This window comes from Canis lupus, chromosome 6 (assembly GCF_003254725.2).
Source record: "Canis lupus dingo isolate Sandy chromosome 6, ASM325472v2, whole genome shotgun sequence".
NCBI classification, from domain to species: domain Eukaryota; kingdom Metazoa; phylum Chordata; class Mammalia; order Carnivora; family Canidae; genus Canis; species Canis lupus.
In genome coordinates, this window is record NC_064248.1 from 6,027,297 (window position 1) to 6,050,865 (window position 23,569).

The 23,569-nt window shown below is 58.2% G+C and overlaps 1 protein-coding gene and 1 long non-coding RNA gene across 4 annotated transcripts; one reads left to right on the top strand and one right to left on the bottom strand.

The window, feature by feature from the left end:
- Positions 1 to 1,171: 1,171 nt before the first annotated feature.
- On the bottom strand, positions 1,172 to 23,569 carry LIMK1 (LIM domain kinase 1). Of its 2 annotated transcripts, XM_025425791.3 has the most exons (16): positions 23,440 to 23,569; positions 21,704 to 21,800; positions 14,616 to 14,754; positions 14,238 to 14,347; positions 12,848 to 13,054; positions 10,678 to 10,783; positions 10,395 to 10,561; positions 9,198 to 9,381; positions 8,271 to 8,357; positions 7,818 to 7,949; positions 6,438 to 6,497; positions 6,110 to 6,175; positions 4,535 to 4,691; positions 3,010 to 3,065; positions 2,601 to 2,758; positions 1,172 to 2,505 (listed from the first exon to the last, which is right to left on the bottom strand). In XM_025425791.3, the coding sequence occupies exons 1-16, from the start codon at positions 23,492 to 23,494 to the stop codon at positions 2,343 to 2,345; spliced, it is 1,944 nt and encodes a 647-aa protein (XP_025281576.1). In that variant the 5' UTR covers positions 23,495 to 23,569; the 3' UTR covers positions 1,172 to 2,342. The 2 variants fall into 2 exon arrangements, with proteins under 2 accessions (XP_025281576.1, XP_025281577.1); XM_025425792.3 differs by lacking the exons at positions 21,704 to 21,800; positions 23,440 to 23,569 and adding an exon at positions 18,236 to 18,385.
- Positions 3,060 to 5,535, top strand: LOC112646137 (uncharacterized). Of its 2 annotated transcripts, none has more exons than XR_004816932.2 (2): positions 3,060 to 3,804; positions 4,305 to 5,535. It is a non-coding gene; the product is annotated as an uncharacterized LOC112646137 (long non-coding RNA). The 2 variants fall into 2 exon arrangements; XR_003127491.3 differs by having other exon boundaries at positions 4,312 to 5,535.

Below are 23,569 nucleotides of genomic sequence, written 5' to 3' on the forward strand. Positions count from 1 at the left end.
GCTTAACTGACTGAGCCACCCAGGTGCCCCTCAAAAACAAACAACCCCACTTTAAAAATCCAAGCTTTGGTCTCATAGGGCTCCTCCCTCCAAGGTCCTAGCCAGCTTCCAAGATGACCTCGTGATCCCTTCTGGTACAGGTATGCTTGGCCTTGGGTAGCCTGCTCTTACACTGAATCTAGGTTGGCCTGTGTGACCACTGGAATATGGTGGAAGTAATGCTGTGACTTCTGAGACCAGGTCATAAAAGGCTCGGGAGCTTCTGCTTGGCTCTTTTGGGATGCTCACTCTAGAGGATGCAGCAGGGATGCTCAAAGAGCCTGGTGGAGAGGCCCTGACAGGGACTGAGGCCTCTGGTCAGCAGCCAGCCATGTGAGGGAGACACATACAAAAGTCCTTGGAAATGGACTCTCCAGCTGGTCATATCCTCAAAGGACTGCAGCCCAGACAGTATGTGACCAAAACCTCAGGAGGGACCCCGGACCAAAGTCACTCACCCTACCTCAGGAGAGACGCTGGACCAAAGTCACCCACCGTACCTCAGGAGAGCACCGGACCAAAGTCCCCCACCCTACCTCAGGAGAGACCTGGACCAAAGTCATGCACCCTACCTCAGGAGAGACCCTGAACCAGGGTCACCCACCCTACCTCAGGAGAGCCCTTGACCAAAACCACTCACCCAAGCTGCTCCCAAATTGACAGACTTAAGCCATAAGCAACCACTATTTTTTTAAGCCACCAAACTTAAGGGGTGATTTGATATGCCAACACCAGATAGCTAAAGTCACCCTCACTTTCCCTAAATGCCCCTGCTGGGGGGCAGTAACTCCTTCCTGAAATTCCCCATCTTTGGGTTGTCCCAGCGTCACTTTTTACCCCTCTGCTGTCCTTCAGCTACTATGTCAACAACTCCCTTGCATTTAATGCCCTCTATTTGAAATAACCAGTGCGATTTGTTTTCCTGACTGGACCTTACGGGAGAGGACATTATTATCACATGAGAGCAGTGCCTACCCTAGCATCTCCTCCTCCCCGCTCCCAAAGCTGCTCCCACCCGTATGGTCCCCACCTGCCCTCCACTCTCGTCTTCCCACCAGGCTTCTAGTCACAAAGGGCCACTCTCGTTCCGGGCTCCTTGCGCCCCAGACATATATGGCAACCGGGATCCTGGTTGGGGAGTATGAAATTTATTTTATTGTTCTGTGTCTAGGTTTTCTTCCTTAGACATCATGATTCCTGGATGGAGGCGGACATGTCCCACGCTCCCTGACCCGCAGTCCCACGGGCCTGTTTAGATTGTTTTCCAGGCTCAAAGTGCACTGAGGAGGCTTCACAGTTTTAATACTTCCTAGATGCTCAACTGAGGCAAAGTGACAAAATGGCCCCCCCACCCCCGCCCGCCAGAAAAATAAAGCCCCAAGCCCTCTGACAGCAGCTGCTGCAGCCGTATGAAAAAATAATACAAATTCTTCTCAAAAAATAGATTACACAGAAAGAACCCAGAGGACAGAGGGCCACGGGGAGGGGCGGCCTGGGGAGAAGCCCGGGAGGGGCACTGAGATGGACTTTGGGGATTGGGATGCTGGTGGACACCTGCCTCGTCCGCTCTGCCCAGCGTCCCTCTGTGGCTCCTCCCGGCAGCTCTGATCCAGGGATCCGGATCCCCTCTCCCCCAGCAGACCCTCCCTTCACCCTGAGGCCTGGTACCTGCTTCTCACTAAAGTGGCTTCGAGAAAGAAATGAAGAGACCCAAAGCAAGAGAGGCCTGCGGCTTAGCTACTGGAACTCCCACCCTCCAGAGGCAGACCTCTCTGTTTGGGGGTTTGGGTAACTATCAATACCTGCTACTACAGAGACACCACCCCCCGGGGGGGGGGTGACGCACCCCAGAATGCAGCCTCTCCCTCATTTGGTGCCCTCCTACGAACTCAGCCCTGACCGGTCCACTCTGAGGCTGTCTACTGGCCTGGCCTCAGAGAAGCCACAGACGGGGAGTGTGCGCAGGACAGCTGGGGGCAGCGGGGTGGAGGATGGGGCAGGACTCACACGGGCCCTCCAGCTCATGCAAGGAGAAGCGAGAGGGGGTGGCCCCACCAAGACAGGTAAGGCAGGGTGAGGTGACGGTGTGTGTGCAGCCAGGCCAGCTCTGGGGCCAGGGGCAGAGATGGGGCAGGGGCCACGGCCCACAGGCTAAGAGAAGGCAAGTCAGGGCCCGGTGCTAGGGAGGAGTCTGGGTGCCTGCTGCCCAGCTGGGGGCTCCACGCCCGGGCCACGACCTGTAGGAGTGTGGTACAGGGTGGGTCCTCCAGAGGTGGGCACGGGGGCAGCCGAGTGGGCTGGGCTCAGTCGGGGACCTCGGGGTGAGCGGGCAGTCCGCTCTCGCCTCGCCGGTAGGTCTCCCAGAAGCTCCTGTCCAGTTCTTCCAGCTGCAGGCCCAGTGGCAGGTGGCTGGCCAAGTGCATGCGGAGGGTCTCCAGCCACTGCTCCAGCTTCATAAAGGAGGGCCTGGGGTGACAGGCGGATGGGATGGTGGGTTCTGCTCCGCTGGAGACTGGCCCCACCCCTAGGGCTGCTGCAGGTGGAGCGCCGACTGCACTTACCTCTTCTCGGGGTCCAGATCACAGCAGCGCACAGTTATGGGGAAAAAGCTCGGAGGGCAGTTTGGAGGGCAGTAACGGTCCAGGAAGCCCCGCACATTGAGGCCAAAGTCCATGGTGCGGGGCAGGTAGTCGGGGTCCGCATTCACCCGCCCAATGATCTGTCCAGCACAAGGCCCAGAAGTGACCCAGGGTGGCGGGGGCTGGGGGTGGGTCTCAGGGGCTGGGCGCTACCCAGGCAGGTTTAAGAGCAAGTCACACTTGGTCTGGTACCGCCTGAGCACCACACCCCCTGGGGGTACAGGTTGCTGTGGGCAGCCCCATTCCAAGGAGCTCCCCTCTCCACCCCTCGGGGCTGGGGCCCCTGCAGACTTCCAGCCTGCAGCCAACTGCCACCCATCCCTGGACCTACCTCGCACAGGACGATTCCAAAGGAAAACACATCCACCTTCTCATCGTAGCTGCGGCCTGGATGAAGAGATCAGCTGTCAGCAGGTGAGGCTGGATCAGGAGGCAGAGGCCACCGACCTCCGTGGGACCGAGGCTTAGGCTCTGCCCACCACCCCCACCAGGTCTGAGCAAACCTTTGAGAGGTAAGGATGAGAGCTCTGGGCAGGGGGCGGTTCCAGGCCCAGCTTGGCCACTGACCAGCTGTGTGACTCTAGGCAAGTCATGGACCACATGGTGGCCCTGGAAAGCATCCGTGTCAAACCCCTGGGATGTGTGAAAATTACTTTATTGGAAAAAAGGTCTTTGCAGATATCATTAAGGATCTCGAGATGAGATAATCCTGGATTATCTAGACGGGCTCTAAGCACCACTGCAAGTGTCCTAAGAGAGAGTGAGGAGGAAGAGACACAGGATTGGCAGTGGCCCCATGCCTGGGAATGCCAGGACAGCCACTAGGAGCTAGAAGCAGCAAGGGTTCTCCCCTACAATTCCTGGAAGAAGCATGGCTCTCCTGGACTTCAGACTTCTGGATTCCAGAACTATGAGAGAATACGTTTCTATGGTTTTAAAGCACCTGGTTTGTGGCAATCTGTTGACAGCAGCGCCATGGACTGACACAGACTCCCTGAGCCTCATGCTCTTCAGCTGTGAAATGGGGAGACTGCAGGACGTTAAACACGACCAGGACATCTAGTCTCACGTAGCAGATTCCAACTGGTTTACACACTGTAGCTGATCCTCACGGCCCCCCTGAGAGGTAGGGAGTTAGCGCCATTTTGCAGGTTAAGTCATTGGGGTGAGAGGCGGGTGGCTATGTTAAAACTCCGGTTGGGGCTGGCGCCGAGATGCCCCTGGCTCCACCTGCCCTGACCCTGTGTGTGCTCAGCCCCTACCCAGGCAGGGGCCCTACAGTCCACGGTGTGGGCATCTGGGGGTCACCGTGTGATGGGCCTAATGAAAAAGAAATGGAGTGGGAGAGAGGACCCTGGGTGGTCCAGGCTGTCCACCACCTGCTCCCTGGGCCCCGTGAAGGCACTGCCTGGCATGGGACGTGATGGTGTGATTACGTTCAGGATCTGAACATGGGCAGAGGATGATACAACCACAGAGGTCCTAATGAGAGGGGGGCAGGCATGGAAGGAGACCTGATGATAGACACAGATGTCAGAGAGGGTGCCAGGGTCCTCGCCTTTGTTGAAGGAAGGGGCCTTGGGCCAAGGACTGTAGGCTACAAACGAAATGGGTTCTCCCTTTGAGCTTCCAGAAGGAACTTGGCCCAGCCAACACCTGACTTCAGGCCGGTGAGACGGACGCTGTACTCCCCACTCCTACTAGAACTAGATGGTAATTTGTTTTTTTAAGCCAAGTGGGTGGTGATATGTTACAGCTGATGGGAGACGGACGAGTCACAGGACCCAAGGAGGGTGCGGAGCGGAGGAGGTGGAGGCCAGGGATGGGGGCCCCTGCAGCCCTGCCGGCCCACTCACCATTGATCATCTCAGGCGCCATCCAGTATGGGTTGCCCACTACCGTGTATCGCTTCTTGCGATCTGACTTCTTGATGCTTCGAAGGCCTCCGGGCTGTGTCTTCTCTTCCACCATGAGCCGTGCCAGCCCAAAGTCAGCCACCACCACGTTCTTGTTCTGTGGAGACAAGAAAGCAGGGGCCACATTGAGACAGGCTCCTGGTGCCACCTGCCCACTCCACTCCTCATCAGATGCTCAACGGATGCCCTCTGTTGTGGGGTGGAAACTGGGATAGGCCACCCTCTCCTCACCCCTGGCACACCACCCTGGCTCAGCCCTGCAGTGACACCCATCGCCAGCAGGAGCAGCCTGACAGGCTCCTCGGAGGAGGGAGACAGGGGATCCAGCCTCGCCCACCTCTCTGTGCTCACAGCCCACTGCTCTCTGAAGCCTACGTGCCCCCACAGCCTCCTGGAAGTTCCCATCAACCCTGCCAACTCTACAGTGACCAACTCATTGCTTCCTGAATGTCATACTGATTGGCCTTTGCATGTGCTTTTCCTATCACCTCAAACACTTCTTGTACTGATTTCATTTGGCAAACGCCTGCCTGGAGAACTTCTTCATCCAGGACTGGATCTCAACCTGCCTGTAGTGTGATGAATAGTCTCCTCCTCCAAATTCACGTCCGAGAATCTCGAAGTGACTGTATTTGGAGACAGGATTTTGCAGATGCTACCAGTTAAGATGAGGTTATACGAGATCAGGGTGGGTCCTAAATCCAGTGCCTGATGTCTTTATAAGAAGAGGATGCACAGACACACGGAGTGAAGACTCAGGCACAGGCTGGAATCATGTGGCTGCTGGCCAAGGAACGCCAAGGAGCGCTGGCGCCTCCAGAAGCTGAGAGAGAAGCACGGGACAGATTCTCCCTCTGAGCCTCTAAGAGCCAACCTTATCAACACCTTGGTTTGGGACTTTCTGTTTCCTAAACCCTCCGAATACATTTCAGTTGTTCCAAGCCATCCAGCCCATGGTTCTTTGTGATGGCAGCCCCCAAGAAACTAGTGCACCCCCTCTCCAGCTGGGCACCGTCAGCCACCCCCTCCCTTCGCTGCCTCCTGCAGACAGCCTATGGTCCCCTCCATCCCCACCCTTCAAACCCTGGGCTCCCTGCCCCCCCTTAGTTCTCCACTTCAGTATGCCCCCCTCCAGGGCCTCTTTCAGAAGCCGGCCTTGTCCATGCCAGCCCATGTGCTCAGGCCCTCCTCCAGGCCTGCGGTTGTTGTTGCCTGTTGTCGTGTGGCGTAGGCCTGGCCACTCTGCCCCCGGGTCTGGCAAGGCAGGGCACATGAGCCTGAGCCATTACAGATGACCCATCACTTTCTCCTTCATCTGTTTATCAGAGTCTCCTAACAACCTGGGGTGCTGACGGCTCAGAGGGCTGGAGCCACGATCCAAGCCTGCCTCCCGGAGCTGCTTCCGCTCGGGCCAGAAGAGGCCTGGAAGCGGCCAGCCAGATCCCTGTCCCAGAAAGGCCAGGGGTGTAGGACGGGGCTCCCGCGCTCTCTCCCTCTTGGTCCCAGGCTGCTCACCTCTCGGACCAGGCAGTTGTGTGAGTTCAGGTCCCGGTGGATAATGTTCATGGAGTGGAGGTAAGCCTGGGGGCAGGGAGCATGAGGTCAGGGGGCAGCTGTGCTGAGGCACCCCCCCACCCCACCCCAGGGCTTCCACCTCCCCTCCTGCCCCAAGCTGGTGAGTGAGGCGTACTCTTCCCACCCCCACCTGATCCCCTCTGCTCTTTACCAGAGCTTCCCCATGGCTTCTGTCTCTAACTTCCTTGTAAAGTTTTAGGTTAGTGGGACAGAATCTTTTTATAAGTGGGGTCAGATCGCCCAGCCCACAGTCCCGAAGCCCACTTACCATCCCTGAAGCGATATCCTTGGCAAAGCTCACCCTCTGAGTCCACGGGTACTGGCTGTCCTGGGGGAGTGGGGAGAGAAGGGCCAACGGAGGCCGTGATGGCAGAATGGTTGGGGGGAGAGAGACGCCAAGGGAGCAAGTGTCCCAGAGAATCCAATGACCCCCCCATTCTCTTTTGTACCTCCACCTGTCCGCAACTAAGGGGTGGGGGTGAAGAGCTCAAAGATATCATTTTCCGGGATGCCTGGGTGGCTCAGTCGTTGAGCGTCTGCCTTTGGCTCAGAGTCCCGGATCGGGCTCCCCCCAGGGAGCCCTCTACCTCTCTCTACCTCTCTACCTGTGTCTCTACCTCTCTCTCTCTCTCTTTCATGAATAAATAAATTAAATCTTTTAAAAAGGTATCATTTTCCACTATGTGATTTCAGACACAAGGTGGGGGATACTGCTGTGCAACTCCCGATCCAGCTCTTTGGAGGAAAAAAACCTCTATCTTCAACACAATCCCAATCTTTCAGATTTTTAGAAAATCTGAACCTACTTTTGTGTATCTCTGTAGGCAGAGATAGATGGGCCCAATGAGATCACCTGTAGGGAGGGCACCAGCGAGTAGGGCTCTGGCCTCAACTCATCTGGGGAGACACCTGGTTCTCTCACCCCACCCACGCAGAGACCTCCACTGGGCAGGTGGGGACAGCAGAGTGCTGCTACAGATCCAGAGCGTGGTGAGGAAGCCCAGGTGGGTGTAGCCCGCCATTCCCAAACTGCACTCAACCACAGAATCCTTTCTGAGAAATTGCACCTGTTAGGAGCCTGCTGGGGCTGCAGCCTGGGGGTGGTGGTGAGGAATCTGGGGTGCACAAGGGGAACGCTGAGATGCGGCACCATCCGAGAGCACCAGAGTGCTATAAGCTCCTCCTCAAATACTTCCTCGGTTTGGATTTGCAATTTTTATCTGAACCCTTAAAGAGAGTTCGGAATTGTACAGAACACAGTAAATAGTAAGAAGGCCCACTTACTAGTAAAAAGAGGTAATAAAGGTGCCTTTCCTGAGCTCTTGTGCCCTGTGGCAGGCAAGTCTGAGTCTGGCAGCTCTGGGCCAGGGCAGGGCCAGGCAGTAGGTTCCCAGGACGGCCACCCTGAAATAGCCTGTGTGTCTCCAACCTCGGCGAAGTGGGGACCCTCTCTGGACCTGAGCTTTAGCTGGGAGTTGATGGCTCCCTGTTGGGCTCAGAATCAGGGTTTGGAGAGCCTTGGAGACCAGAGGCAAACCCCACTGAGGGGCTGAGGAAGCCTGGAGGGCAGCTGCCTGTCCTGGGCCCCTGGTGCTAGAGGCGGGCATGGGAGGGGAGGGGAGAGGTGGGGGACTGGGTTGGCACTCACCATACTTTTGATGATGTCCCGGAGGGTACCCCCCTTGATGTACTCTGTGATGAAGTTGAGCCTCTTGTCCTTGTAGAGCACTCCGATGAACTTGAGCACGTTAGGGTGCTCCAGGCATCTCATGACCTTTACCTGGTGGGGGTGCACACAGGCCAGGCCTGGGGCTGTGCCCGAGCCTCCTCCTCCCTGTGCCGCCCTGTGCCCTCCTCCCGGGGCACCAGGGGCCCAGCCACCTCACAGGTGGGAGTCCCTGCCCGTCAGACCACGGTGCCTGTCTGCTTGGGTTGTGCCCCCCACTCCAGCTTCCCCTCCCCCAGCCGGGGGACACCCTCCAGCGAGTTACTTTCTCTCCCTCCAGCATGTGGCTGGAGCGACCCATCCTCCCGGAAGCCTGGCCACCCCCTCAGCGGAGAGGTCTGGTGAGGTGGCGGCGTGGCAGTTCTGCTCACTGACCTCCTTGAGGAACGTCCTCTGGGTCTCTTCATCAAACCGGATCAGTTCCTTCATCACCATCACTTCGCCTGTCTCCCGGTGTGTCACCTGTGTGGGGACACCGAGGCACGGAGACTCGGTACTGACAGAGTTGCTCTTTGCCCGCCTGGCAGGCGGCCCCAGCCCTACCCCAGAACTGCCGGGGGACAAGGAGGCACATGGCTTGTAGGTCTCCACAGGCCTTTCAGGTGATGTCCCCAGCCCCCATGGGGCAGGACTTATCAGCTCCCTCATACGTGAGGAAATGGGGCCTCGGGAGGCTTCCTGACAGCACCCAAGGTCACCCAGCAGGAGGAGGGATGGCTGGGGCTCAGGTGACCACCTGACCCAGAGGCCAGCTCTTTCCTCTGCTCCGCTGAGTGGTCTCCTGGAAACCCAAAGGCGGTTCCACCAGGGACTCCCCTGCCCTGGGAAGGGGACCAGGAACAGGGCCTGATGGGTGCCTTCTGTATAATCCTGAGCCTTCCAGCCTGGACACAGCCAGGTAACATTAGAGCCAAGGAAGGGCTCAATGTTAGTGTAGGGAGTCTGTGAAGGGGGTGCGCAGTGTAAGGGCCATGGAGGGTTGGCTTCAGGCTCAGGGCACGGCCCCGGGGAAGGAGCCTTCTGGGCCATCCTGGGCTGCCTTCCCACCCACCTTCCAACTACATCCTCCACATAAAGTTCTGGGTCTCTCTGTAGTAGGTTCCCTCCCCCTAACCAGCTTAGGGAAGCCCAGGTGGAGGAGAGTAGGGGCCAGGGAGTCTGGAAGCCCAGTGCTCCTTCCACTGTGGGTTCGGGTTCCTGGAAGCAGGCAGGACTGATGGGTCTCCCCTAGACTGTCCCCTCCCCCGTACTCCCACCCCGCTCCCACTTCTCCCCCCACCCCTGCCCAGGCCCATCCTGTACCTTGATGGCCTGGCCGAAGCAGCCTTTGCCCAACACCTCCCCATGGATGAGATCCGATGGCCGGAAGATGCGGTGCGGCCGGCAGACCACACGGAGGGATTCAGAGCGACCCAGGTCCTTGCGCTGGGAGGCTGGGGAGCTTAGTGAGCCAGCACCCGGAGACCTGTCAATGCTGTAGCTCCTCCTGGGGAGACACACACGGTGCTCAGTGTCATAGGTGGCAGGTGGGCACCAGGCTTCAGCTCTGACCCCTTCCTCCTGCCTGCCACGCTCCCATCCACAGTTCATGTACAAGCAGCACCCCTACCCCAGTCCAGGAGAGGGTGGCACAGGGCAGCTCTCCTGGGAAGCCATAAGCCCCATCCTGATGCCAATGACCGTAGCCCCGTCCTAGGCCTGCTATCCTGCGGGTGCCCTCTGTAGGACCGTCTATCCTCGGTCTTCTCTGCCTGGTGACCCTAGGTCAGAAGCTTTATCTCCCAGGACTTGGGTGCCTTGGCCCCAGGGTGTGGTCCTGTCCAGGATGCCTGTAACCCTGCTATGTAGGTGGCTCCACAGGACAGCTCGAGCTCCAGACAAATGCACAGGAGGGGGAAATATAGGCCTTTGGCACCACTGTTTCTTAGACTAAAAGTGGTTTCTCCAGAGGGTATCCCCGCAAAATTCTTCACCAGGAGTCCTGAGCAGGCCTGTGGTTAAGTGGAGTGAGGACCAGGCTGGCTCTGGGTCTCTTCCATGTGCTCCCCCCACTTCAGAGGGTCTGGGGCCCCTGGCACCTCCTTCTGGACCCCTGCCATGGCCTGTGAGCCATCTCTGGCCTTGAGCACCCTTGTGCACAGGGGACCAGAGTGCTCTCTGAAACACATCTCTTTGCCACAACAGCCTTTAGGGGACCCGCCACTCCCCAAAGACATTCCATGCTCCCATGTCCTGAGCTACCTGCTGGCTGCTCCTTGGAGCCAGGGCGCTGGTCCATTCTAGAAGTGCCATATAAACCCCAGCGAGGGGAGCTCAGTCCCCTACTTTCCCCCGTCTCGTGACCCTTCCCCTTTCTTAGCCCTCTGCAACCTTTGCTGCCTGCTTCTTTGCAGGGCTGACTCCCCCACCAGACTGAGACCTCCTTGAGGGCAGCGAGCAGGTCCCAAAGCCCTGAAGCCCAATGCCAATGAAAGTAAATACGACAAGGGGCTGACTTACAGGACAGGCTTCTGCCGGGAAGAGGTGCCCACCTCCCCACTGGGAGTGGGGGTTGGGGAGCCCAGGGGGCTGAGCTCAGGCCCTGGCCCATGACCCGGGGTGTCATGGGGGTCATGCTCAAGAGTTAGCTGGAGCAGGCGGCTGGTTTCCTGGATCAGCAGATCAATCTGGGGAGAGCAGGAGTGTGGACAGGTGAGTCCAAGGTGGCGGAGAGGGAGGTGGGGGAGGAGTCAGGCATGAAAGCACCACCTCTAATCCCCGCTTGCCAGGCTGGGACCCGTACCTCATCCAGGGGCACGTTCCGGATGGGTGTGCCATTGATTTCGAGGATCCGGTCTCCCACGTGGATGGAATTCTTCACATCTGGGCTCATGCAGCCTGGGTCCACTCTGTGGGGACAGAGTAGTGATCAAACCCCTGCCTGCCTGTCCACTGGAGCCCTGACAGGAACCAAGGCCACGGGAATCAAATCGGGGTGAGGCAGCAAATTAATCCTATTTTGCATGATTGACAGACAACAACTGTATAGAGTCTGGAGTTCTGGATTGGTGAGGAGGAATTCTGTAATCGATTACTGATGTATGCTGTGGGTGGCAAACCAGAGGGAAAGAAGTACTTGCTACTCTATACAGGATGCTCAGGGGCTCCCCTTCAACAGAGTGCTGTGTCTGCCATGAGGACAGACAGACAGCTTTCCAACTGTCTATGTTCCAGGCAGACAAGCGTCACGAGATGGGCCCTAAGAGGGTCTGAATCCACTGAATTCCTGGTTCCCAAACTTGCCCTGATAAGGCCAAGGCTTCCACTCCTCCAGAGTGAGCAGGATGGGGCTGGCTGCCCACTCCGAGCCACATGATGACACCCACAATCTAACTCATGGAGTGGCCAATTTGTCAAATTTACTTGCTTCTTTTAACTCTTTGGTTACTGTGTTTTCATTTTGTCTTCATGAAAGCTTTTTAAGGAATGTTTACTTTGCCTTTGCCCTGAGATGGGGAAGGGGTGAGAGGTGGAAGAGAAAAGAGACTGGGGCCTTTAAGAAAAAGGTTCATGAGGGGCTGCCTGGGGAGGCTCAGGTCATGATCCCAGGTCCTGGGGTCGAGTCCCACATTGGGCTCCCTGCTCAGCAGGAAACCTGCTTTTCCCTCTCCCTCTGCCCCCATCCTTGGCTCGTGCTTTCTCTCTGTGTCAAATAAATAAATATTAAAACAACAACAACAACAAACAAACCAGTAAATCTGGTCAGCAGTCTTTGGGCAGGCTGGGCTGCTTCTCTAAGGGGCACAGTCTATGCCGAAATTGCTGGGAAAGTAGATGCTGGCTGGTGAGAACCCTCATCCGGTGAGGGACGCAGGGAGAGGAGGTGCCATCGGCTTTTCCGTTTCTAAAAGTCTGCCTGGTTTTGAGACCAGCTGGTCTGGGAGTTCCCCATCTCTCTCACCAGTCTGTGTGCCTGCTTGTGTATATGAGGCACCTGCTGCCCTGGCTGATGCTCAAGTTGGGGGAGCAGAGGCAGGGTCAAGGCCAGACGCATCCTTCCCCAGCATCACTCCCCTCCCGACCAGAGGGCCCCACCACAGTGCCGGGACCTGACAGCCATGTGAGAAGTGTTCACTGGATCCAATGGAAGCTGGCACTTGACTCCCAGGCCCGCTCAGGAGGACATTTAAAACTACTTTACTCAAGGAATAGATCAAGGCCTAAGAGAACTCTTAGAAGGCTCCAAGGTGCCCAACTCCCTCAATGTAGAGACAAAGACCCTAAAGCCCAGAAAGGACAAGGGGCTGCTCAGCATCACATAGCATGCTGGCGACAGGAGCTGGCTCCTTAATCTGCATTTCTTCTCATATTTAAAACCTTTTCTACATCCTTTAGAATCTTCATTAGGCATGACCTACTCATACTAAATGTTGGTTTTGTATGCCTTAACATGTTTTTATTTCTCTGCATTTCTTGAAGGGTATTTTCATCAAGGATAGAATCCTAGGTTGATGGTGTTTTGCTCAGTGCATCAAATATATTATTCTGCTGCTTTCTAGCTTCCATGGTTTCTGTTGAGAAACCAGCTGCATGCCCCCCTGAAAGTAACTGATCTCTTTTCTATGGCCACTTTTTTTTTTTTTTTTTTGAGAGAGAGAGAGGAAAAAAGAGAAAGAGAGCAAGAGAGCACGTAAGCATGCTCCAGGCAGACAAGTGGGAAAGTGGAAAGTGGCAGAGGGAGAGGGAGAAGCAAGCTCCCCGCTGAGCAGGCAGCCTGACGTGGGGCTCGATCCCAGGACCCCGGGATCATGACCTGAGCTGAAGGCAGATGCTCAACCAGTTGGGCCATCCAGGTGTCCCAGAGCTGGGTTCTCTATCTGCGCCCAAAGGCTCACCCAGCCCTAGTGTCAGCCGCCCACCCAGAGCACCCACGGCCACAGCCAGACAGGCTGCCGCCTTGGCCAGCCACTCACCCCTGGACGCGGACGGTGTGGGAGTGCTCTGTGCTGCAGCCTGGCGGGCCGTGGGCGGGGTCAATGGAGACCGACAGGCCACGTTTGCCATGAGGTGAGGCGGGGATGGATACTAGGGTAACTGTGTGGGGCAGGCGGGAGCCGGGGGAGTCGGGCAGGACCTGCTCGATGGCGGGGGTCACCACAGTCTGGTAGTAGCAGTGCCCGCTGCAAGGGCCGCGGGTGGCAGAGACCCAAAGAGGGGGAAGAAAAGAGTGTCAGGGCAGTTGCCAGCATCACTACTACCCCCATCTCCCGGCCCCAGGCTCCTCTCTCCCCCCCACTTCCCCTTACAGCACTCCCACCCCTCCACCCAAATCCCACCCCACCCCCTGCAAAACCCACCCCTTCCATGGCAGGAGGATCGCAGCTGCCTGATGGTCCTGGAGCAGCAACTGAGTGTGCCCGGCCCAGGCCTTGCCCCTCGCCAAAGCTCAGTCATTCTGGGCTTGTCCACTCCCATTATGCTATAAACTGGCCAGGACAAGGCCAGTGACTAAATCCAGTTCAGGAGGAAGTCATTAAAAGCCCATTTGGGACTGTGCCATGCCGCCTGGGAATCCAGCTTTATTAGCACTGTATAATAAAGAATTTGCCTGGTCTTTGTTCTGGGAAAGTAGCTCTAAATCCTTGGAATCCGAGTGTCCCTCAGACCATACCTGAGCTTGTGTGAACCGAGGACTCAGGATGGGGGCTGGCTGCGGGCAAGGCCAACTATGTGACTGGGGGGGTGCCTGTGACCCAGTCCGACCTTGGAGGCGGTGGGGGTGGGGCCAGGAGTGGCTAGAAAATAAGTTCAATCGTGCACCCAATGAATCAATCAATGATGCCTATATGATGAAACCCCAATAAAAACTCTGGTGATGCCAGGATGGCTGGGGGTGTCACATGCTCCGATTGTGTGGGGGAAAATGTGTGGAAGCTCTACACTGGGGATCCTCCCAGACTTGACCACTCTCAGTGTCACTACAGTTGGCTGGCCCTCGTACGAAGGGATATGTAGGCTTTATAAAACCCCCGTAATCCTAAGTATAGGGCTTTCCTGAGTTCTTGGAGTCATTTAGTGAATTATCAAGCTTGAGGTGTTGTGGGAACCCACGAACTTGGGGTTGCTGTCCGACGTGAGGGCAGTCCTGTTGGGGACTCGGCCTAAGTTTGCAGGGTCTGTGCCAGAACCGCACCTCAGTGACATGGAAGAGCAGGCATCTGACGCATTCTCACTGTGATTCCTGGGTCTCTTCTCAGTGACCACTTCACTGTCCTTCTATTAACAACTGCCCCACCCAGGAAGGGGAAGAACCCTGGTGTGGAAGGTGGGACCCCAGGCTTGGAGGGGACCAGGGGCGCTCACCAGTACAGCTTGGAGTGCTCCACCAGCGTGTAGGTGTCTCCGTCACCGATGAAGGTTCCGCACGTGAGGCAGATGAAGCACTCGGGGTGGTATTTCAGCTCCCCAGCCACCTGGCAGGAGGGTGGCAGGGATGATCCTTCAGCCCCCACAGCTCCTCCCCATGGCCTTCTCTCAGAAGGGCAGCCCCAAACCAACTCTGGGGGCCTGGCTGGCCAGCTCTAGAAGGCTGGTTCTATGCATAGACAGACCAACGGGCTCAGAAGGCAGGGGGACTCAGAGACAGAAAAAAGGAACAGAAGAGAACCAGAGGAGGGAAACCCATGAGGATGCACGAGTGCCAGCAGCGGCTGTGGGGTGTGAGTGGGGTGGGGCGCTCACCATGACCAGCCCCTTGGTGATGTGCTCCGAGCACCCGTGGCAGGCCTCTCCATAGCGGGCCCAGTAGTCCCTCTTGCAGAAGAGCTGTCCATCCTTCTCGTAGTATTGGTGTGAGAGGGAGGCACTGCATTCACAACACCTGGGTGGGAAAGGCCCAGGGACTCAATCTGGCCCAGCCCCCCACAGCTGGGGGGGGGGGCTCTGGAAGAATCAGAAAAAGGTTTGCCTCCCCCCCCCCCTTGGGCAGAAGAAGCCTTTGCTGGGGCTCAGGATTTAGCTGCAGTCTACAGGGGCCTCTACAGGGGCCTCGCTGCAGTCTACAGGGGCCTCTGGAAGAATCAGAAAATGTTTGCCCCCCCCCCACACCCCTTGGTCAGAAGAAGCCTTTGCTGGGGCCCAGGGTTTAGCAGGTGGAGTCAGGGATGGCTTCCACCTCCCTCAGCCCCTCAGCTGGAAGCCTTTGTGCAGTGCACAGCCTGTACAACCACCCACCACAGTTCTGCACCCAGAGCACCAGATCATCTGGCCAATTCCATCAGTCCCAGGGTGAGAGATGCTCTTCATATCTTGTCATACAAGGAAGATGGGCCAGAGAAGGGAAATGACCTATTCTTGCTCACAAGTCTGGTGTAGGGTGGAGATGGGAACCTGGGCACCCAGGACTCAGGTGGGGCTGGTGCCGATGGCAGTGATCCTGCAGAGCTATGAAGAGACCTACCAAATGCTGGTCCCTACTTAACTCACACAGGCCGCCCTGAGGCAGATGAACTCTGGAGGCTCCGATGTGCCCAAGGTCATGTGATGGGCATCACAGAGTACAGCAAAACTACTCCCTGTTCCACTATGATATAAGGCAGGAATCTGGCTCAGCAGACATCAACCAGGATCAATGAAGACAGATCTCCTTGTTTCCTAGACCTCATCCAGCCCTTGGGGGCCACAGCCCCAAGAAGGGGGCTTGGCCAGCCTTGCTAACTCCAGCTCAATCAGGGCCCCAGTGCCTGCACCTTCCCTCAGAAGAGCCGTCAGTCACACCATACACAGAACACTCAGATGTGCAGTGATCAAGGCCAGGGCCCCCGCCCCATCAGGAGGGGCTACAGTAGAGGCCTGGCTGGGGGGAAATGATGCACCCGCTCCCACAGGCCAGGAGCTAGACCTACATGCTTGGCTCCCTTCCACCCACGAGTGAGTTGGATGGGGACCAGGAGCTCAGCTAAGTCAGATGAGCAAATGCAGAAATGCATGATGGCCAGAGAGCCGGCAGGGCTTTGAAGAGCCTGACTGAGGGTCCTGGGTGCATAGGTTCATCTGAGCTAGAGTAGTGAGCAGAGGATGTGCTCAGCTCTGCTGTTGTTTGAGCACAAGGTCATGTGGGGACAGACCAGGGTACCAGGCTCAGAGCTCACGCCCAGTAGGGAAATGATCCAACAGAGAGGAGGGTAGGAAAGACTGAGGCCTGAGTAAGACTGCCTGGGGCCCAGGCAGCCAGGGAACCCTCAACCTCTGCAGCCAGCACATGGTCTCACACTAACTGTACTCACTGATGCTCTTTAGGAACTGGGGATAGGGATGCCTGGGTGGCTCAGCAGTTGAGCATCTGCCTTTGGCCTAAGGCATGATCCTGGAGTCCCAGGACGGAGTCCCACATCAGGCTCCCTGCATGGAGCCTGCTTCTCCCTCTGCCTGCGTCTCTGCCTTTGTGTCTCTCATGAATAAATGAAATCTTAAAAAAAAAAAAAGAAAAAGAAAAAAAAGGAACTGGGGATGAAGGGGAAGGAGAGGATGGCAGCCAGGAGTGTTGGTGGGACACTGTCCCTTTAAGAGGATCCAGACAGTTCCCCATTGTCTGGGAGCCTGAGGGGAGGGGCCGCTGGGGGCTGGGGGGAGAAGGCACCGAATGCTAGGGCTCCGAAGCACGAGGTGGGGTGCATCGTGGAAGGGGGGTCTGATAAGCTCCCCAGAGGAGAGGTGGGAGTGGGGGAGGGAGGGCCTCGGGAGACCGCGGTGGGACGCAGGGGCAGGCAGCGGAAGCAACACTGGCCTGGAGCCATGACGTCATGCGCAGCCCTTCCTCGCCCGCCCCCGCCCTGCCCCGCCCGGGGCGCCCTTACGGGGCGTGCACCTCACTGCTGCGTGTGTGCGGCGGGCCAGGACGTGGGGGATCCCGAAACGGACGCCCCGGGCGGGGGCGGGGGCGGGGGCGGGGGCTCTAACCTTTCGGGAAGGTGCTCAGCAGAGGAGCCGGCTCCGCACAGAGGCGGTCGCGGTGCCCTGACCTTGCGGAGGCTCCTCCGCCTGCGCCCCCGGGCACCAGTGAGTGATTCACTCTGCCCTTCCACGACTAGACAGACGCTCATCGCTCATCGCTCATCGGGTCACAGCAATGTCCCCGCAGAAGTCTCCCCCCGGCTCCTGGCTGCAGGGCTGCAGGGCTGCAGGAAGCGGCCCCGCCTGGCTCTGGGTGGGTGGGCTGGTGGGGGCTCCAGAGCAGCTGCCTTCCTCTCGGGAGAGAATGCTCGACTCCAGCCTGCAAACTCCTATCCCTTCACTCCCGCACAAACATTCCTCACCGCAGCAGCCCCGGAGAACCCCGCGCTGACTCACCCCAGGGCTGGGTAAGCGTAGTCGGCTCCCTGGTCACCACTTCCTTGAAGCCTACTCAGTCACCTGGCGGGGGTGCTCCCACACACCGTCTGCAACACCCCCGCGCGGTCGGCACCGCCAGCCTTTTGTTGGCTGCACCAGTCTCTGCCACCAACCCTCAGGCTCTCTGAGGTCCCATGCCAGGCATCCGCAAATGCTAGACCCCAGGGAGAATGTAAGTGTTCCCGCTAAACCTGGAACAGGTCCCACCCCTAGCATCCCAGGATGGCCCCAGGGCACTCCCGCTGGGCCTGCCTCTCACACTGGGGATCTAGCCCAGGCCCACAGAGCAGCTTGGTTCTGGCACTCAGGGCTTCGGTGTACCTGTGTGTGTGGAAGGCACTCAGGAGCCCTGGCGCTGTCCATCCCTTCACCCCAAGCTCATATCCAGTCTCAGGCCAGGGGAGGAAGGTGAGGCAGGCAGGCCTGACTCTTAGGGGTGCCCCACGCATGCTGCTGCCCCCCAGCAGGAGCACCAGGCACTGAGGGTGCTGGGAGATGGCCCAGGGCCAGACCAAGGAACCGCTGGAGGACGGTCTGTCTGCCCCAATCTGGGCACCCGTCCTGTCCTGGAGAGCAGGCAACCACAGAGCCAGGCTCCGGCAGCAGAGGAGGATCCTGGGGAGGGCAGGGAGATGCTGCACTGGAGGGCAGTGACAAGCTCTGCAGTGATCGGTCCGTGCTCCCAGGGATGCCCTGTGTGCTCCCAGGGATGCCCTCACCCAGGGCCACATCCCTGGATACCAGGAGTGAAGAAAGAGCAACTAGAAGACCAGAGGGTCAAAAGTCTCAGCAGCAGTCAGCCTGCTGCTTCCCCCAATGGTGACCAAGGAGTTTCAGTTCTCCTGCCCAGCAGTCTAGTCCCAGGTAGGTCTGCCTCCCATCCAGTCCCCTCCAGCCCCCTGGGGAGCCCTCACACCAGGGGTCCTGCCTGAGATCTGGGACAGGTGGGGAGGGAGGGGCTCTGCACTCACTTGGCTCCTCTGAGGAAGCGGCTTCTCCTCAGGGCCAGCATCTTTTGCAGCATGGGGCAGCGCAGGAGTGCAATCAGCCAGACCAGCCAGTGGCTTCCCCATCCTACTCCAGGCCCTCAGGATTGGAGGCTGCAGAGGGTGGGGCTAGCGTGGCCACAGAGCAGGGGAGGAGGCTGCAGCCATGGGTGAGGAGGACTTAGTGTAGGGCCACAACAGGAAGCAGTTGGGGGGCCTCCTCCCTGGGCGCACTCTGGGGCGGGCAGGGAAGCAGGAAGGTGGTGGCCTGCACTCTCCCCCAGCCGTCAGCCCTGCACACCTGAGAAAGCGCCCTCCAGGCCCCTGGGCCTCTGATTGGACAAAGGCATCAGAGGCTGGGGACTCTCTGGGGACAGAACAAGCTCCGAAGCAGCTGCTTCTTCCGGTGCCGCTCCCACAGGAACAGAGGTTGACTTCCAGGACAGTCTGTCGTCCTCGCCTGAGAGGTCCCCCAGATGGGGGAAGGGGGGGCTGCTTCCCAGGGCCCAGGCTCTGAGCCCTGTGCCAGCTCCACACTCACCCCTCCTCGCCCGGGGCCAGCCCACCTGGCCTCTGGGGAGATGTCACCAGAGCTACAGTGGCCCTCGGGTTTGTGCGCGGCTGGCTTAAGGGAAGGAACCTCCCACACACAGCTTTGCTGGAACAGAGCAAAGCTTGGACCACTGGGCCTGGCCATGACCGGGAAGGATAGCTAGAACCGGGGAAGGATCCCTGCAGTGATGGTGACCCCCAGTGCTGGTGCCAGAGGCACGCCCTTGTGCTTTTACAAGGCTCTTACTGCAAGGACTTTGGGGCCTGGGGGCTGGTGCCAGCCCCGTGTCACGTCACGGCACTTGAGAGGCTCCTAGGGACAAAGAAAGTAAAGAGTCCAGAGCCTGGTGGCCATGGGGGTTGGGCAGGCAGGGATTCCTCTGACTTGGGGGTAAGGGCACTGTTGGCCTTGCTCACATTTAGGGGCTCCTGGGAGAACCACACACCACTGGGTCAGGAGCACTTGTGGAAGCTAGAATGTGGATGCCTGGAAGCCCTCTCTCATTGAAGGAGCCTTCCCTGAACCCCCATCACACTCAGGATGGCAGCACATCCTCCTCCCTACTGCCTTGACCTGGGGCCCTCCTCCTCTCTGGGCTGTGGGCTGCGGGGCAGGGACCCCTTCAAAGCTAGGTTAGTATATCCTGCCTACCCCCTGCTTCCCTGCTGTGGCTTCTGTGGCTGCATTCCTGGCCCTCCCCCATGTCTCCCCAGATTTTACCTCCCTCTGCATCCTCAGCACAGGGGTCCCCAAAGTTCTTCCCAATTCCTCTCAGGCCCCATCCTGAATCCCGCCCACCATCTCAGCACACTGCCCCAGTGTCCCCAAGTGAGCTGCCTCTCCCGCCTCCCCATGTCTGAGGGGTCTCAGACCACCTCACCAGCTCTGGGCCGGGCACAGCCACCCGGGATGGCTCGCTGCACTGCAAGTCAATGTGGTTGGGCACAGCTCATCATCAACCCGATCCCCAACTCCAAGAGAGCCGAAGGACGACCATCCTCCCCAGCACCCAGGGCAAAAGCCCAGACGGCTGCAAGATGCTGCTCGGCTGCAGATGCTGCTCGAGCTATCCTGCACCCCTCACCTCTTGACCTCTGCGAGGACTTGGAGCGAGGCCAACACAGGCTCCAGCCCTAGCTCTAGCCTGTGCAAATGGCACAACTAGTGGTACCTCACAGGGTTATGGAGAGGACTTAATGAAATACAGTTGGCCCTTGAACAACGCAGGAGTTGGGGCACCGACCTCCGCACAATCCCAAATCCACGTGTAACTTTCAGTTCCCCAAACTTAACTTCTCACGGCCTCCTGTTGACTGGAAACCTTCCCCGTAACATGAACAGTCAACTAACACACGGTGTACATGATACTTCGTACCCACTGTATTCTTATGGTAAACTGAGCTACAGAAAACGTTATTAAGAAAATCGTAAAGAAGAGAAAAGACGTTTACAGTATCGTGCTGTAGAAAACCTGCAGTAGACTGGTGCAGTTCAAACCTGTGTTATTCAGGGTCAAGGGTAATGTTCAGAGCGCCCAGTAAACAGTGGCTAATGTGACTACTAGCCAGTATTGTCCCCTCTTCTCCATTTGTAGTCACTGTCCTAGGTCAGGCCTTATGAGCTCAGATCCCTGACTACTGTGACAATCCCTTCCCTGCCAAGTCACCACCATCTGCCCACTGGGTTGGTGTTTTTCAATAGCACTTCCACCCACGTTCCTCCCCTGCTTGCTGCGAACCCTCAGCTGACTCCCTGCTGCCCTTGGAAGGTCCTTATCTTGGCCTTAGCGCCTTTTCACAAATTAATCCCAACCTTGCCTCCTCTGTTTGCTCTTTTCCAACCAAATGAGCTACTCCCATTTCTGTCTCTGTGCGGATGGTTTTCTCTGCCTACCCAGAGCACTCTTCCTCCCTGAAGGCCTTGGAAACTCCTGATTGGGAGCCCCGGGGCCTGGCACCTGCCTCTCTTCTGGCCTCACCAACCAGGGTGGACGCTGTGTGCTCACTTCACTCGCTGGCTATGTGACTCTGCTCAAGAGCATTAACCTCGTCCCCATGAATGACGACAACGCGATATCAAACCAGACAGAGTCCTAGGAGGGTGCCTGGCTCTTACTAAATTGCAGAAAATGTTGGACGTTGTTCCGAAAGACAAAAAAACCAACCTGTCAGAGGTTCCCACTGCCTAAAGTAAACCCCTTTAGCTGGTAATCAATGCCTTCCCACCTCAACTCTGCTGTTTGCTGACTGGCCCCGGCCTGGTCACCACCCCTTAGCACCTGCCAGGCCCACTGCCTGCAATTTCTTCCCGCCACACTTTTCCATGTGGAAAAATCTCACGTCTCTGAGACCCCGGTTCTGGTTATTGCTAACTTGAAGGCTGTGCCCTGCACCTGCCTCTCAGGATGGTCCTGCTGGGTTGCTGGGCCACCTTTGGGTCCGATGTGCATGACCACACCCCTGACCCCACTCTCTTATGCTTGGAGTTGGTTTCTGGAAGAAGGGGCTGGTCTGACTGGGCTGTGCATGTTCACAACCAGCCTGGCGCCTGGGCTGTATCCCCCTTCCTTCTCTGGAGCATGAGGACCCAGAAGGCAGAGGCACATGGCCTTCCAGTGCCTCCCCCTGCCTAGGAGCCGGTAAACTCAGTGATACTGGTGCAAATGCAGGTCTCTCCCTTCCTCTCCTTAGAGCTCTAGAATGACAAAACCAAAGGCCTTTGGGGACCTTCTTATCCAAATGCATCATTTTAGAGATGGGGAAACGGGGGCCAAGGACTTGCTGGAAGTCACAAGCAGAGATGGCAGAAGGAAGAGCCAGGTCTCCCAGACTGCTGACCCAGCCTCTTGTCTCTGGCAGGCCTTGCTTGGGGGCACCCCGACCCCGGCCAGCCTGCCCTACCTGAAGCAGTCTGCGTGCCAGTCAGCATTCAGGGCCTGGAGGTACTGGCCATCATAGATCCTCTGGCCGCAGCTCGCACACATGGGCAACTCACTTCCTGCAAGGAAGACAGGGAGTCAGGAATCATTCTTCGGAGGCGCCGTCTGTTGCAGGCCCAGCCTGCCCTGCCCACCCCATGTAGACCTGTACATCCTCGTGCATATACAGGCAGCACCCAGGCACTGCGCCTAGCAAAAGAAGAAAGCACACAGGTCTGAGAGCCTTGCTGAGATCTTGCCTAAGGCACTAAGCCTCTGTGGGCCTTGGTTTCCCTGTCTGTAAACGGAAGAGGAGGATCAGAAGATGTCCACTCTCCAACAACAGCATTCTTCTGCTTCAACTCCTGTCTGGCAAGGTCAATAGGGAGAAAGAAAGTGGCAGAACTTAGAGATAAGGAAGCAGGTGACACTCTTGTAACAGCCCCTTTCTTCCCCTGCCTGTCCAGGAAGAGGAGCTTTGAAAGGGCAAGGACTGGACAGGGCTGGGCTGGTGTATCTAGGGCTGAAGACCCCAAAGGAGCAGAAAGGCAGGAAGCCCAGAGGTGCTGGCCTCATCTCAATCTCGGCTCTGCCTTGGCCTAGGAGGGCCTGGGGAATGCAGAGCTGGGCACTTCCAGACACCTGCTCTGGGGATGCCTGGCACCTCCTCAAGCCAGCCACTAGGCATGCTTAGTCATTCTAGGGGCCTGGTATCCTCAGAGCTGGGTGGGCCCTGGAGGATCCCCCAAACCTGTTCCTTCCCGTTGTATAGATGGGGAGACTGAGTCCTGGAGAGGGTAAGGCTTGCCTGGTCACACAGTTAGGCTCCCAGGTCACAGCCTGGCCCTCCACGACGACGCAAGGACCTAAGGTAGGGGTGACAGTGAGATGGGCACTTGCCCCAAGCAGGCCTTCAGGGGCCTGGGGGAGGGCTGGCAGGAGCCCTAGGGAAGAGCAGGCCTGGAGGGGCTGGCGGAAACCGGACCTGCACTGGACCAGGTGAGCCTCTGTGACGGCTGCCAGGGAACCTAGGGAAGGCAACCCCATGGAGGGAGTCCTGGGGGTCTTCATACCCTTAACTGTCCTGCAACCCAATCCTTAGGCCCCAGGAAGGGGAAAGGAGGGGAAGAGGAGACTAAGCTGAGAGTCAGCCTCCCAGCCAAGACTGATGGCAGGCACTAGGTTTGGTGCAGGGAGAGGGGGTAGGGGCCCCAGCATACTGCCGACGGTTCCCTGGAGGAGGCTTCTCTCTGCTCTGCCCATCAGGGCCTCCAACCATCAGTACCGAGGGGCAACCACCCAGTCCCCGATCGTAAAGTGGGTAAACTGAGGCCTGGCACGTAGCACCTGACTCAAGGTCACGGAGCTGGGCAGAGAGCTCGGAACCAGGGCTGCGGCTTCCCCAGCACCTCTTTCTTCCCGGCCGGCTTAGAGACAGGATAAGGGGGCCCCAGTGCGAGCCCCGGGTGGGCCGAGCACGCGGAGGGGGGCCGGGGCCGGCCGGGGCGGGCGGGGACGAAAGGGAGGAGGGGCCACGGCCCGGGAGGGGGAAACCGAGGGGGAGCGCGTCAGGGAGGGGCCTGCGGGCTCGGGAAGGGCGAGCTCATCCCCAGGGAGGCAGGGGCGCGGCCTCGCGGCAGACCCGGCCCCCTCGCGTGCACCCGCTCCCCGGCGGCCCCGGCGCGACGCCCCCGCCCGCCCGGCCCGCGCCCCGCGCACCTTCTTCTCCCATACGTTCTTCCCTCCAGGTGCAACAAAGTAGCGTCAACCTCATGCACTCGGCGGGGGGCGGGGCCGGCGGGCTGGGGCTGGGGCTGGGGCTGGGGCTGGGGGCGGCCCGGGCCCCGCG